This window comes from Dinoponera quadriceps, unplaced genomic scaffold (assembly GCF_001313825.1).
Source record: "Dinoponera quadriceps isolate SergipeBrazil2010 unplaced genomic scaffold, ASM131382v1 scaffold1476, whole genome shotgun sequence".
Taxonomy (NCBI): Eukaryota; Metazoa; Arthropoda; class Insecta; order Hymenoptera; family Formicidae; genus Dinoponera; species Dinoponera quadriceps.
In genome coordinates this window covers 1,231,095-1,243,698 of record NW_014555863.1, presented here as the reverse complement: position 1 = coordinate 1,243,698, position 12,604 = coordinate 1,231,095, and the positions used below count along the sequence as shown (strand labels likewise).

Here is a 12,604-nt window from a genome sequence, read left to right as displayed (position 1 = left end):
GGGGGGGGGGGGGGGGGGAGGAGGGATGGGCAGCATCTGTCTGTCCGTTTTACAGACGAGGCGTTATCGCTCGAAATGCGCGCTTCGGTCAGCTCGAGTCTCCCCCCGTTGTTTACAAGGGGTTTAATCATTTTTTGCCCGTCCGACACTTTTTCGATGCGTCAAGATTCAAAGTAGGGACTTTTAATTAACGATTACGACGGAAGGACGGGTTAAGCGCCGGCCTTTATCTTGTATAAACTTATGCATATTAATTAATCGTCGCTCGTACAGCGGCGCTGCCTGTAGTGGTAGAGAGATATTTCGAGACCGCCATCAATCTCTTTCTCGAGAAAGGAAGAAAGAGAGAGAGAGAGAGAGAGACGTGTATTAATAATATTTATTAAGTGACGATAGAGATTGATGCCGCGGCGCCGTTAGGTGCGTTAATTCCCCTTTGACACATTGTGCGTGGCGAGCAGGTGATAAAGTGAACGAAGAAAGCTCGCCCGCTCGCGCGCGCGCGCGCGCGCGATATTATGTACTTGGAACTTTTTACTTTATTTCCACGGAAGGCCCATTGTTGTTGACTATAGGATATACGTCGCTGACCGTTTAAGTAGTTACGCAGCTGTTGGACGTCCGACGAAAAGTGAACTCGGCGCGGAACAGGCTCGTGACGGATATTCCATTCTCGTTTGATACATCGTGAGAGAATCTTTTTCTTCTCGTCTGCCTTACCGGGATTAGGATTTTCAGGGATATTGCGACCCACTACTGACGGCCGAGGTCGAAGGTGTGTGTTACCAACGAGGCGTCATCGCGAGGTGTTTCACGCGAGAAAGCCGTGCCAACACTGCGAATCCGAGTATGTAATTTCACATGTAGTCACTTTCTACAGATTTTTACGCGTGTTACGCGGTATTTTACGCGCGCAAGTGTGTAAAAATTACACTAGTGACACGTGTGAATTACAAATATGTAAAAAGTGACTACAACAAAATGTGTAAAAACACACGCTTGGATTTGCGGTGAAGTCGCGCGCGCACGAGAAAAATCGTGGGTACTTACACAGAGAAGTGATATAGGAAGCACTTCCAGCCGGTGGGACGCTCCAGGAAATTGTAAACTTGACCCTGGAAGGTAGCTTTTCCAGCACGCCGGTGCTCCTTCACGTGGTAACGCCCTTCCCAAGTGTTACGGTCGCCACCGGTTCCCAGCAATAGCCTTGGATCGACACCTGCGAAATTCGTCGGGAATTCGTTTTTGCGTGCTGTGCCGGCGGGTTAAATCGCTAAACGGTCACCTCGCGATATCGCCTCCATTATCGCCCCTTTCGCGTCTATTTTCGATCGCGCTCTCATTCTTTCGCCGAACCTCGACAAACTGCCTGTAACCGAAAGCTCGCCGTTGAAACGCTTCCGGTGACGGGATATGACGTCACGCAACTTATCGCCGGCCGAGAGTGAGCGAGACTCGATCGTCAATATTTAAGGAACACACACACACATACACACGGCCCAAAAAATCGCAATTAACGGCGCCGTGGCACGTAATGCATAATTCGACCGACTCGGGGCGATGAAAATATTTTACCCGGTTTTGTGCAAATATATAACCGCGGCCTTTAATGAAATAATTTCAAAAATAGAAAGGGAATGCACGGAATATCTCTCATCATATAATGCCTAAAATCTATGTCATATAAAACCAGGTGGGATATATTTTTGCTCTGGCGGGTTGAACGAATCTTAATCTCACTTATATCGTGCATCGACACAAGTCGTTTTGACGAAATTGCTGTCACGAACGAAGGATCTGTGTGTGATTTACGAAGAAGATATTTGTTTTCTTACGAGAGAGAGAGAGAGAGAGAGAGAGAAAAAGAGATATATTTATATCTATTTCATTCTTGATAACAGACCTCTTATTTGAAAACAAATCCGATAAAACTAAATTGTAACTAAATCGATACAAATCGTATCGTTGTTCTTTGTTAAATATCAGATTTCTCATCCGACACGCTCGATCGAAGCTTTATCTCGTTCTTATCGAATTAATGCCTAACGAATCATTGTCTTTCATCTATGGATTCTCCGATCCCGCAATTACATCATCCTTCGTCCGTGGATTCTTCGATCCTCTGGTAAGATGAGCGCCGACAACTCGGCGAGATTAAACGTAAAAAATTTATCCAGCATCGAAAACGCGCAACGACGAGGCGAATAACGGCGAGCTTTGAGAAGAGCACGGGGTAACGGGGGCGGTATACTTCTCACCTCCGGCCAAGGTGTCATTGTTGTCAGACTGCAAGGTAGCACTGGTGTCAGATAGGGGCGACGGTGCCGGTCTTAAATCCGACGGCGGCTCCAATCTCAGTAAATCACTTCCGCCGTCTTCACCGCCTCCATTTCCTCTGCCGACCTGTACAATCGTCACATTCAGAGGTCCCCGGTTACCTGTCGTAAAACAGAGAAAGAGATAGAAAGGGACCATGATGAGCCGGTCGATTAAAAGTAGAGACGACTGGAACGCCAGACGGGGAATTAAGTCGCCGCTTATTCATAACGGAATCACGGCGCGCACCCTCAGTGGGAACTGAACCTCACGGATGTCTGATGCCACAAAGCGGTAAGTTTGTGTCTAACGTCGCTACCAGTCAGTAATGCAACGCTAGACAAATAAGATAGCTGACGGTTAAACCAAAAAAAAAAGTTCCAATTACGAGACGAGAAATCATAATTAATCACCAGACAATAACGTAACGTTCACTTTTGTTTCTTTTAAGATTTTTGTGAAATAACGTACCATCAATTTCGAATCGTCGTTTCATTTTTAAGTGCTAGCAGGCGGGTATATTATACAGCGGCTAGATTATTTATTTTCGAACAGACAGCGCGCTATTTACCTATCATAGTTTACGTGTAACGGTCTGACAACAGGCTGGATCATAAAACCAATTCTACGTTTTAATGAGTAATCAGCCAGTGACGAACCAATGAGCTAGAAAATTTAATATAGCCTATATTAGTTGGTTACTTTTGTCAGACCGACTAGATACACTTCTACTAGAATACTCGAATTGGACGCCTGCGAGGATTTATTTGCTAGGAGAAAAAGAAAGAGAGATACTGAGAGTGGGAGGGAAAGAAAGCGAAAAGTGACACCGTTCCAAATTCGCTAGCGTGTCGATGTGCGAGGACACTAAATAATCCTCCGCGCGATCGGCGAGAGAAAAAAAGGATAATCTGCCGAACGTATAAAGATCGTTCTACATTAGTTCTACATTAATTGCTAGTCGATTGTAACTCTTGCTGCGACGACCAATCAGAAGCGTAAATGGTGTTATTTTACATGATCTGTTTGCGATCGACTAACGTGGAAACTTTAAGAAGGAGGCGCTATCGGAGCCTGATCAAAGAGCACTTTCAGCTACTTGGCCGCTTCAATTACGAAATTTTCCTAATTACACGTGTGATATCGCGCGACAGGCGATCGAGTGCTCTGTTGTGCAAAATTATCATTAGGAGATGGCAGGCGCGAGTTGAGAGAGGCTGCGCGGGATAGGGATCAGCTCTTCGCAGGGATGTCACTAAGTGGTAATTAACCCCCGTGTCATTTGCCTCATCCTCGAGTAAGCCGAGCTAAAATTGAATCCGTTTAACGAGGCGAGACGCTTCCTCCACCGGCCGGTCGCGGCAATTCGTTCGCGAGATAATTCGATGCACGATCGGATGCCGCTGCGACATTTATTGATTTAGCGGTACGCCTTACGAGTAAGAATGCAGGCGCTTCGTTAAATTCGCAGGGAAACTAATTTTCCCGCAAATCGCGGCCGACGTGTTCAGAGTCGCGAGGATTAACGAAATTAAATTGTAACAAGCGGAGGAGCGTCGGTCACACACTTACGATAGACAATCTCTCTCTCTCTTTCTCTCTATGTGTGTGTGTGTGTGTGTGTGTATGAATGAATGAAAACGACCGTGTGCTGAAAGCAGAAGCAGCGACTCGTGTATCCGAATGCCCTCCAGCAACAAGACTGAATTCGACGATACCAAATGCGCGCTACTCCAGTGACGAGAACGCAACGCAGCCCTCTGTCGCGAGAGACGAGAGAGAGAGAGAGAGAGAGAGAGAGAGAAACGACTTACCTGTTCTGGAGGGTGGAAGTAACAATCCTTGAACCTCCTCGAGGGGCATGGCGTGTCCGTGATGATCTCGGTAATGATGAGAGCGATCTCTCATGCCGCCTGCCAGTTGTAGCGCACGTTTTCACGACGTTCCGCGCCGAGCAGCGGCTATTGTCGGAGATTGGCTTCGGGACTGGGATCGGGACCGGGAGCAGGAAGCTGGGTGAGTCCTGAGGGACTCCTGCTGATGACGGCGGACGGTGGTTGAGCGTCATCGCCCCGCCGTCGCTGCTAAGACCATACCCAGGTCACTAAGGTCGAACGATTCTCCAGCTTGCGTCAGTAGTGTTTCGTCGATTACCGTCTCTTCCCGCCCTGTTGAGGGAAAAAGTCTCCCGTTATCGATGGGTTCACTTCGAGATGCATACCAAACGAGCCGCACGAAGCTCGACGAGGAATCACATCGTCCGCGGGGAATAATAATTTGATTCTATTTTCCTAATGGAAGAACCATCCGTCCGATACGATGCAGGATGCTAAATACGAAATAACAATCGAAGAAATACGCGCGAGAAAAAAGCGGCAGATTCAAGTGAATAGTTCCTCCGATACTCCTTAGCAAACTTTGATTCGAATCGATTTTACTTGGATCGAGCACACACTCCATTTGAATAATTTACTTGGAAAATATTTCACTCGGATCGAGCGAAAATTTGCTGAAGAGCACCGGAATAATTATTCACTTGAATCTAGCGTGTTTTCTCTGTGAAACCTGCTGAAGGTAGTTCTCGCGTTCCCCTTTAGATGGCGTCAACGACGCGAATTTTTTTCCATTTCCTTCTGTCCAGGTCAAAAGGAATTTTCTGTTTCCTGCCCTCCGACCGCGCGATACGCGCGCACAAGTGTTAAACCGAGCGCGTAGCCCGATGTTTGCTTACAGTACACATTCGTGTGCGTATAATATTGTAGATCGATAGTCTCGACGTGTCTCGGTTAGTGGGTCTAGTTCGCAAGAATTATATAGTTGCCGTATGGACGTGCGATTCGCGCGGTCGTGTCTCCCGGCCCGCGACATCGACGTGTTATCGCGCGAGATATTTATCTTTCCCTTTCTTTTTTCCCACGCAACTTTTCACCGTTCTCCCCCCCTCCCTCCCGCCCTGCTGTCAGCTATCGTCGGCTAGCTAGTTACGCCTTGTCGAGCAAAATACTTATCCCCCCTGTTGCGCAATAAAGATATCCCGGTGTAGCATTTCTTCCAAAACAAAACGAATCACGCGCCCTCGATCCTTTGTTCCCGCAGCTCGACTCCACCGCATTTCGTCGGGTTCGCCCTTTGCACCCGGCGCGCCTGAGAAACTCCTCGGATCCACATTCCGACGATTGACACTTTTCCCGTGAATTCTGTCCGCCGTTTATCGTTAATACTTTAACGCGGTGTCGCATATATTTCGTCGTCGCAACCCGGCGCGGACTTGCAACCTTACAGGCGGCTCTTTATTGTCCGGTTAATCGAAAGTTTACGGGAGGTTGACGCGAGACTTACCGCTTACATAAATCACTTTCGGCGGACGTACGTTCGCGCGGTTTCTTTTTATCCGCTCAAACGAGGGTTATTTATCAAAGTGCCTTCGGAGAAATTCTGGATACGGCAGCCTCGTCGTAAGCCCTAATCCCGGGGTCATACCCCTCTTCTACCTATATTTATCACAAAAAAGTAGCGCGCGTGTGTGTGTGTGTGTGTGCACGAGATTAATAATTCATCGTCCGCTCACGTACGACGATTTCGTTGAAGGAGGAGGCACGAAGGTGAGCGCGAAGAGTATCGCGAGACGAGGCTACGATATCGTTCCTCGCAAGCCGTGAAACGTGTCGGCCGCGATCGCGCGGAGGAAACGCCAGCCCTAAATTGGAAATGAAAATTCATTGCGCTATTAGATGATTGCGAGACTTTACCGAATGTACCGTATGACGGCGTTGACGAAACAAATTCTCATTTCCATTAACTAACTTCTGCCCGCTTTCACGTCACCCTCGTTTCCTCGGAGATTATTATTCGGCTCGCGCAAGTCGGACACTTTAATTCGCCGTCGTTTCTTACGCGCTGTTCGATTCTCCGAATCGCGTTATCTTTCACCGTTAACCCTCGTTAGCTCTCTAACAGCAAAGTAAGGTCGAATCCGACCCGCTGATTTTTCGTGTTATTTTTAAATGTAGAAAATGGTTAGAGGAAGTAGGTAATAATGTGAAACGCTTCTTAAGAAGAGAAATAACGTGTGCACGCTGTGAAAGTAAACGGCGTCGTGGGGTCAATCTGACCTCACCTTACCTTCAACGTGTTAAAATGGAGATCTAATGGCGCAAGCTTTACCACACATCACCTCGGAAGATTCAATTTAATCTTGCAAAGGGAAAAAAAGAAGCAAGCCTCGTGTGAGATGAGCAGCCGGCGTAACGATCGCGCGCGCGCGCGCGCGGGCCGTACGGCGTTCGTAATCGTTGATTAAAATTCGTCTGGCGGACGGGCGGTATCTTTGAAGGGCATCGTATTAAAAGCACTCGCGTGTTTTAAATAGAACTCCAACGACACGCCGAAAAATATTTTTGCGAACGTAACTCGTGAAAAGCATCGTCGAATCGATATCGACTCGGCGCGAATGTATTTCTGCTTTTTGCGGAACGGAGAAACCGCCTCTGATAGTTCGGCACACACAGAGTTTAATTTTTAATCCGCGAATTGATCCGTTGTTGCGACATACGAGCTGCGTAAAACTTGTCGCCTATAGCACTCGTCACTCGAAGGAACTTCGCTAATCCGACTGTGTACCTTGACGTTCTCGAAAGTTGTTGAATCCCGGATGTTTTAACCGGCGAAAAATCGATCCCGAATTAAAACCGGAAAAAAAAAAACATTTCTCTCGCTTTTAATACCGGCGTTCAATACAGAAGAAGTCGGGTTAAAGAGACTCGCAAGCAGTCGTCGTTCCCGGTGGGAGGGGAGGGGAGGCAGAATCGACGAGAAACGTTAATGCTCGTAACAAATACGCATTGTGCTATTTACAGATCATACAATACGTATCAAATCCCGGGCGAATTGCTCCGATGAATATTTATTACCGCGAGCGTTTGTCTTCCTCAGAGGGCTTCTATTTGTTCGTCCGATTCGGATAACCTTCGATTACCTTACCGACTGTCTCTTTGAATTTGCCGTCGGAGACTCCCGGCGGCAGCGGTACTTTCTCTGAAAGTTCTTTCCTCTCTCGTATTGAGTCGAGGTGCGGATATTGCTTCAGGCTGACGCCTGAAGATGCACAAGCGAAACGGCCATCCCCTTCTCGCGACGTTCCGGATTTAACTGTGTTAGTCAGCGATTAAAGGTCCCTCCGACCTTTCCCTCGACACTTTCACCCGGCGTCGTCGCGCGGGCGCCTTTTGCTCGCGCGATAAACCCGGCCAAATTGCCGTTTCGAGTACACAGACGCGTCTTTTCCGCTCCGACACCGCCGGCCGGCATCATTTATCGAAGGTACATTAATCATCGTGTCACTCGAAACATCGCTGAGCTTTTCTTTTCCTCGTAATTCGACGAAAGTGGATGAAACGACTTGTAGGACGCGACGATATTGAGGCTCGAGATGGTATAGCGCGGCCGTAAGGATGTGCTCGAACGTCGGCGAGTAGACCGTGACATCCAAGTCGAGTGCGTGCGACCTTTGAAATTTCTACGCAAATAGAAACCAGACGTACGAGGCCGCGGTGATTAACTGTACTAACAATTTGAGAACGACGGAGAGAAGGAATTCGAGAGAATGTCATTAAAAAAAAAAAAAGAAAGAAGAAAAATCAGAGGACTTCGTCGTCGGAGTGAAATACTCGCACCCCTTCAATTCTCGAACGCGAGCGCAGAAAGTAAGGAGAAAAAAGTCTCGCGGACAATATCGTCGGTGGAACGCAATTCAGAGATAAGCTTGAAACAAATAACACGTTGTTCTCGCGACGTTCCGACGGAAAATGGCCCCCCGTGAGATCCGCTCGATTTCGAAAAACGCTCTTCCGCTCGCGCGAAGGTAGGGCCGATATAAAATTGTACGCGGACTCCGGCAACCCCCGCGCAGCGACCTCATTCGGTATACATTCACCCTTTTTACACCAGGCACTCACGGTGGTGAAGGTGTGGCCGGCCGGAGCGCCTTGAAATCGGCCGTTGAAAATTGATATTTAAGAATCAATGCGGCACATCGCGCGCATACGTACTTATCTTCGGCGACGTACAATATCGCGTGACACTCTGCCCTTTCTCGTTCGCTCGCGTGCGCTCGCGATATTTTTCGGTGACCCATGACGACATTATGTCGCCGTACATCGATGCTTGACGAGCCGATTATCATGCTAATCTCCCTCCGATCTCTCGTCCGAGACACGAGAGAACGTCCTTCCGTCGCTCTGTATGTTCCGTTCGGGCTAATTTCACATGGAGATTTCAACAAATGCGAGTTCCGCGCGCGAATTGCATATTCCGCATTTCGCTATCGCATGTGTCGACGAACGAGTCGCGAAAAGTTCGCCGAAAGGGCTTTCGATTTTTTTCACACCGTTGACGTAGTTAAAAGTCATCATTAATGTAAGCCGTGAAAGCTCGCCTGCTGGCGTTCGTTGTCACGCGTCTCTCTCCCTCTCTGAGAGCGCGCGCGCGATGTCAAGAAGAATAACATGTAATTACCGTCCTTCCCTTCGCGGGCTCTTTGTCGCGAAAAAACGACTCCGGCTTCGGGACAACGCGACAAAAGTGGGCTACCTGCGGCTTGGTGTCTCGTCAACAACGACAAAGGAGGTGGACGGAGAGACGAAACGACGAGTGGATGAGCGAGTGGGTCCACGAGTGGTGCAGCCGCTTCGTTATCTCGTAACGAAAAGAAAACGTGTGCGCTGCTTCTTGTTTCTTTCAACAATAAGACTCGACACGTCGACGAACGGAGCTGGCGGGACAAAGCAGGAAGTTCCGGTGTGATTAACACGATCGATCATCCGTGGTCGCGATCGGAAAGCGATGCGAGCGTTCAACGGGAGAGGGGGGGGGGGTCGATGTGTAATTAGCGAATATTATTAAGGCGCACAAAGCAAACCGGCGACAGCGTTGGCAAATGAACGTCGCTCGCTACGTGCGCTCATTGCGAAGGGTAAATAACGCGAGAGCGAGTGAACAAGCGAGTTCGCGGACAAGTTGCTCGCGCGATGGCGAGCGAGCGATATTGTTCCCCGAGAGAGCGCGGTGTCAGTTTCGCGGTGTTTCCCTTCCGCTTCGCAAACACACACATACACACACACACAGTCGTCGACGCGAAATTAGCAGCAACAAGCCCGACGTCAAGACGCTACACGAATACGATCGGCGCAAAGATACCGAGCGATTCCTCTGAAATAACACGCGCGCTTTTCGTGCGAGTTGCGGAGAGACGAGTTGCTGCGCCGAATTTTCGCGGCTGATGCATCACCCCGGGGCGATTATTCCGCGCGGGAAACTCCCCCGACAGCGATAATCGGGGTAATTCGAAAAGCAAGAAGAGCGACAGTCTTATCGTGGGACGTGAATCACTCATCGTCTGACGCGATCGCCGTGGAACTCCTCCCCCTCGGGAGGATTATTCGATGTTAATTATCTTTTCAAACGGCGAGGTAACGAGAGCTGCAACGAGAGGCGAGACGTTTCTCACGGCAGGATTCTTTTCGCGAACGACTCACCCGGTCGCACCGTCGCGTGAGTCACGAGGAAAAACGGTTTCGTCATGCCGTTTCGGTAAAGCGTTGTAATCACACGCGGGCGTGTACGTGTGCCTCTACGTGTATACATATATCAATTAGAGATTAGAATGCGCGATGGGGTGCGAACGCGAATTATCTGGGGCGATCTTCGCGCTTTCAGAGTGCACGTGCACTCCGCGTCTCCCCTATCAGACGATCATCTGTCTCTCTCGCTGGGTAGAAGACTGGGAGAAGCTTCTCCGGAGGCTTTCTCAGAAGCTGCGAAAAAAGGAAGGAACAAAGCTTCCTCGAAGACGAGTTTCTGAGAGAGAGAGAGAGAGAGAGAATCGTAACATCGGTTATTCGCGCGCGCAGGAGCGACGTAAGTATTTTTACCCTCTAAGCGCGAGACTTCGGGAAGCGATATCGCGGCCGACTTTCGCGCTTTTCCTCGAACCTTCGCGCTCTGTGGATCCCCAGAGGAACGCAGCACTACGGCCAGCCGAAGCGACGACTGCAGCTTTTACGCTCGATCGTCGGCCGTTTCCCCATCGTCGCGAAGCCGACACTTACGACCGGATGCACGCGAGATCGATCTTCGGACGCGACCCCGTCGGAGAGACTTCGGGTCCCTAGAAGACGGCTCGTCGTCGGACGGGTCGCCTCGCGGATCAATCGAACCCGCCGCACTCGAGTAACGGATCCCCGCTGATCGTCGCCGCTAATCTCGCGAGACGCCGGTCACCGGAGACGAGCACCGTCGTCCGTGTCGTGTCCGTACCTGTTGCAAGAGGAACCGCGATGGTCCCGGCTCGAGCGCTCCAGGAGACGTCTTTGGTCCTGGCGGATGGCGAGAGCGCTCCCCTCGGCGCCGTCGTCTCTCAAGCACGGCGGCACGTCGCAGGACTCGAGCAGACGATGCTGTCGCGTGCTGACTGCTCGGCGCTCCCGACTCGCCGCATCGATTCCGGCCGTCCTCGCGAGCGAGCGAGCGAGCGTCGTCGACGGCTCCGCTGCGTGGACTCCGCACGCGTCTCCGACGTCTACGACGCGCCGATAGCTAGCGCGACCTCGTGCGTGTTAATCGCGCGTGCAGAACGACACGTGCCGCTCGTCCGTACGACACGTGGCCGCGAATCTCTTTGGGACTTCGGAGGAGAGTGAAAAATCGAGAGAGAGAGAGAGAGAGAGAGAGAAAGAGAGAGAGAGAGAGAGAGAGAGAGAGCGGCGGTTGTCTCCCTGCTGCTTCCCCAGGACGGTCTCTCGTTTTCCCTTGCTCACGTGCACACGTGTGCGCCGCCCTTCGCGACTTCCTTCCGCGTGAGCGCGCGATCCCTCCGCAGAGGCTCGTCCTCCGACGGCGCTCGAGGAGAGAGAGCGGTGCTGCTGGCTGATGCTGACTGCCGCGCGGTCACGGAGAACGCGACGGCACCGACTCCGGCTTTTCCACTGTTTTCCACGGCCCCGGAGGGTAGTCGTCCTGCGGCGCGGCGGACGAGCGAGTCTGACAGGAGGTGTAGCACGCGCGCCTCGGCGCACCGCGCACGTGCCGGCACGCAGCCCACGGCTAAGGGGTGTCGCGTGAACGGGGGCTTCGACCACCGAGCATCCGACGTATACCGGATTCATTCGTCAACGGAGACCCTGCGACTCCCCCTTCCTCTCGCCCTTTTTCTCGCCTCGTCCTTCCACAACGATTCCTCGCTCCCGGGACTTCGCCGGTCTCGTCGAAGGACCCGACGGGAATGAACGATTGGGTTTCTACGACTCGCGAACGACGAGACCGAGAGTGTAGGATAAAATTTCGTGAGAAATAATCAATAATCGCGTAGAGAAATATCACGGGAGAAAGTTAAACTCGCACACACATACACACACATACACACACGCACACACACACACACACACAGAGTCGTCTGTGAGAGCGAACGGCAGAGCCACGTACACGGCGTCAGGGACGTATACGGCGTTTTCGAGCCCCGGCGAGGGTCACGCCGAATCTACGTGGTGAGGCAGGCTGGCCAACTTGCAGGTGGTTCCGCGCTGGATCATGCCCGGGCGGGCCGGTTTAAAACGCCAACCTTCGCACTAGAGGTTGCTATCGGGCGTGTATACCACCTCGCGCCGAGTCTCCTCGCTATAAACTGGCGTACGGCGCGTTGATTATAGACCGGCCGTGACGCGCCGTTCGCTTATTACGAGGACACCGCGAAGCGGCGGAGGAGCGTGACGTCACGCCGCGCGCGCGTTGCATTCGCGACGCGCGCGCGCGACGTTTCCGTTCCTTATCGATACGGCTTGAATTATCGATCGTCGACGAGGTCGAAACGTCGCAGAGACGGAGAGGAGAGAGACGCGCAGCAGTCCGCCGCCGGGACGACCTCGGCACTTTGGAACTAAAGTTTTCTTCTATGTCACAACCTTGATTGGCAGCGCCCAGAGAGAAGCGTCGCCTGGCTCGACCGTCGTTCGCTCGAGAACGCCTCGTTCGGAAAATTCGCCGGGAGGGGGGAGGAAACGCATCGTCCATCGCGAGTCACCACGGCGGACGCCGAGGAACCCGCGACTCGCTCGCGAATTTCTTTCTGAGCCGCCCCACGTGCATCTCTCCGTTGGGCGGATGATAAAATGATCCTGAGCGCTTTAAACGCAAAATCCTGTTAGGTCTATTACGACTCACGTCAGTCAAGGTATCGGAAGGGAGGCGAAATTGGACGCGCAACGCGAAACCGGCCGGTGATGGATGACGGCGTCGT

At 51.3% G+C, this 12,604-nt stretch overlaps 1 protein-coding gene across 1 annotated transcript; it reads right to left on the bottom strand.

Moving 5' to 3' along the window:
- Positions 1-1,046: 1,046 nt before the first annotated feature.
- LOC106745625 (potassium voltage-gated channel subfamily KQT member 1-like) lies at positions 1,047-11,923 on the bottom strand. The gene is made up of 4 exons (XM_014621407.1): positions 10,630-11,923; positions 4,131-4,484; positions 2,259-2,438; positions 1,047-1,219 (listed from the first exon to the last, which is right to left on the bottom strand). Exons 2-4 carry the CDS (start codon positions 4,222-4,224, stop codon positions 1,047-1,049), a joined length of 447 nt encoding a protein of 148 aa, XP_014476893.1. The 5' UTR covers positions 4,225-4,484; positions 10,630-11,923.
- Between the last annotated feature and the right edge of the window lie 681 nt (positions 11,924-12,604).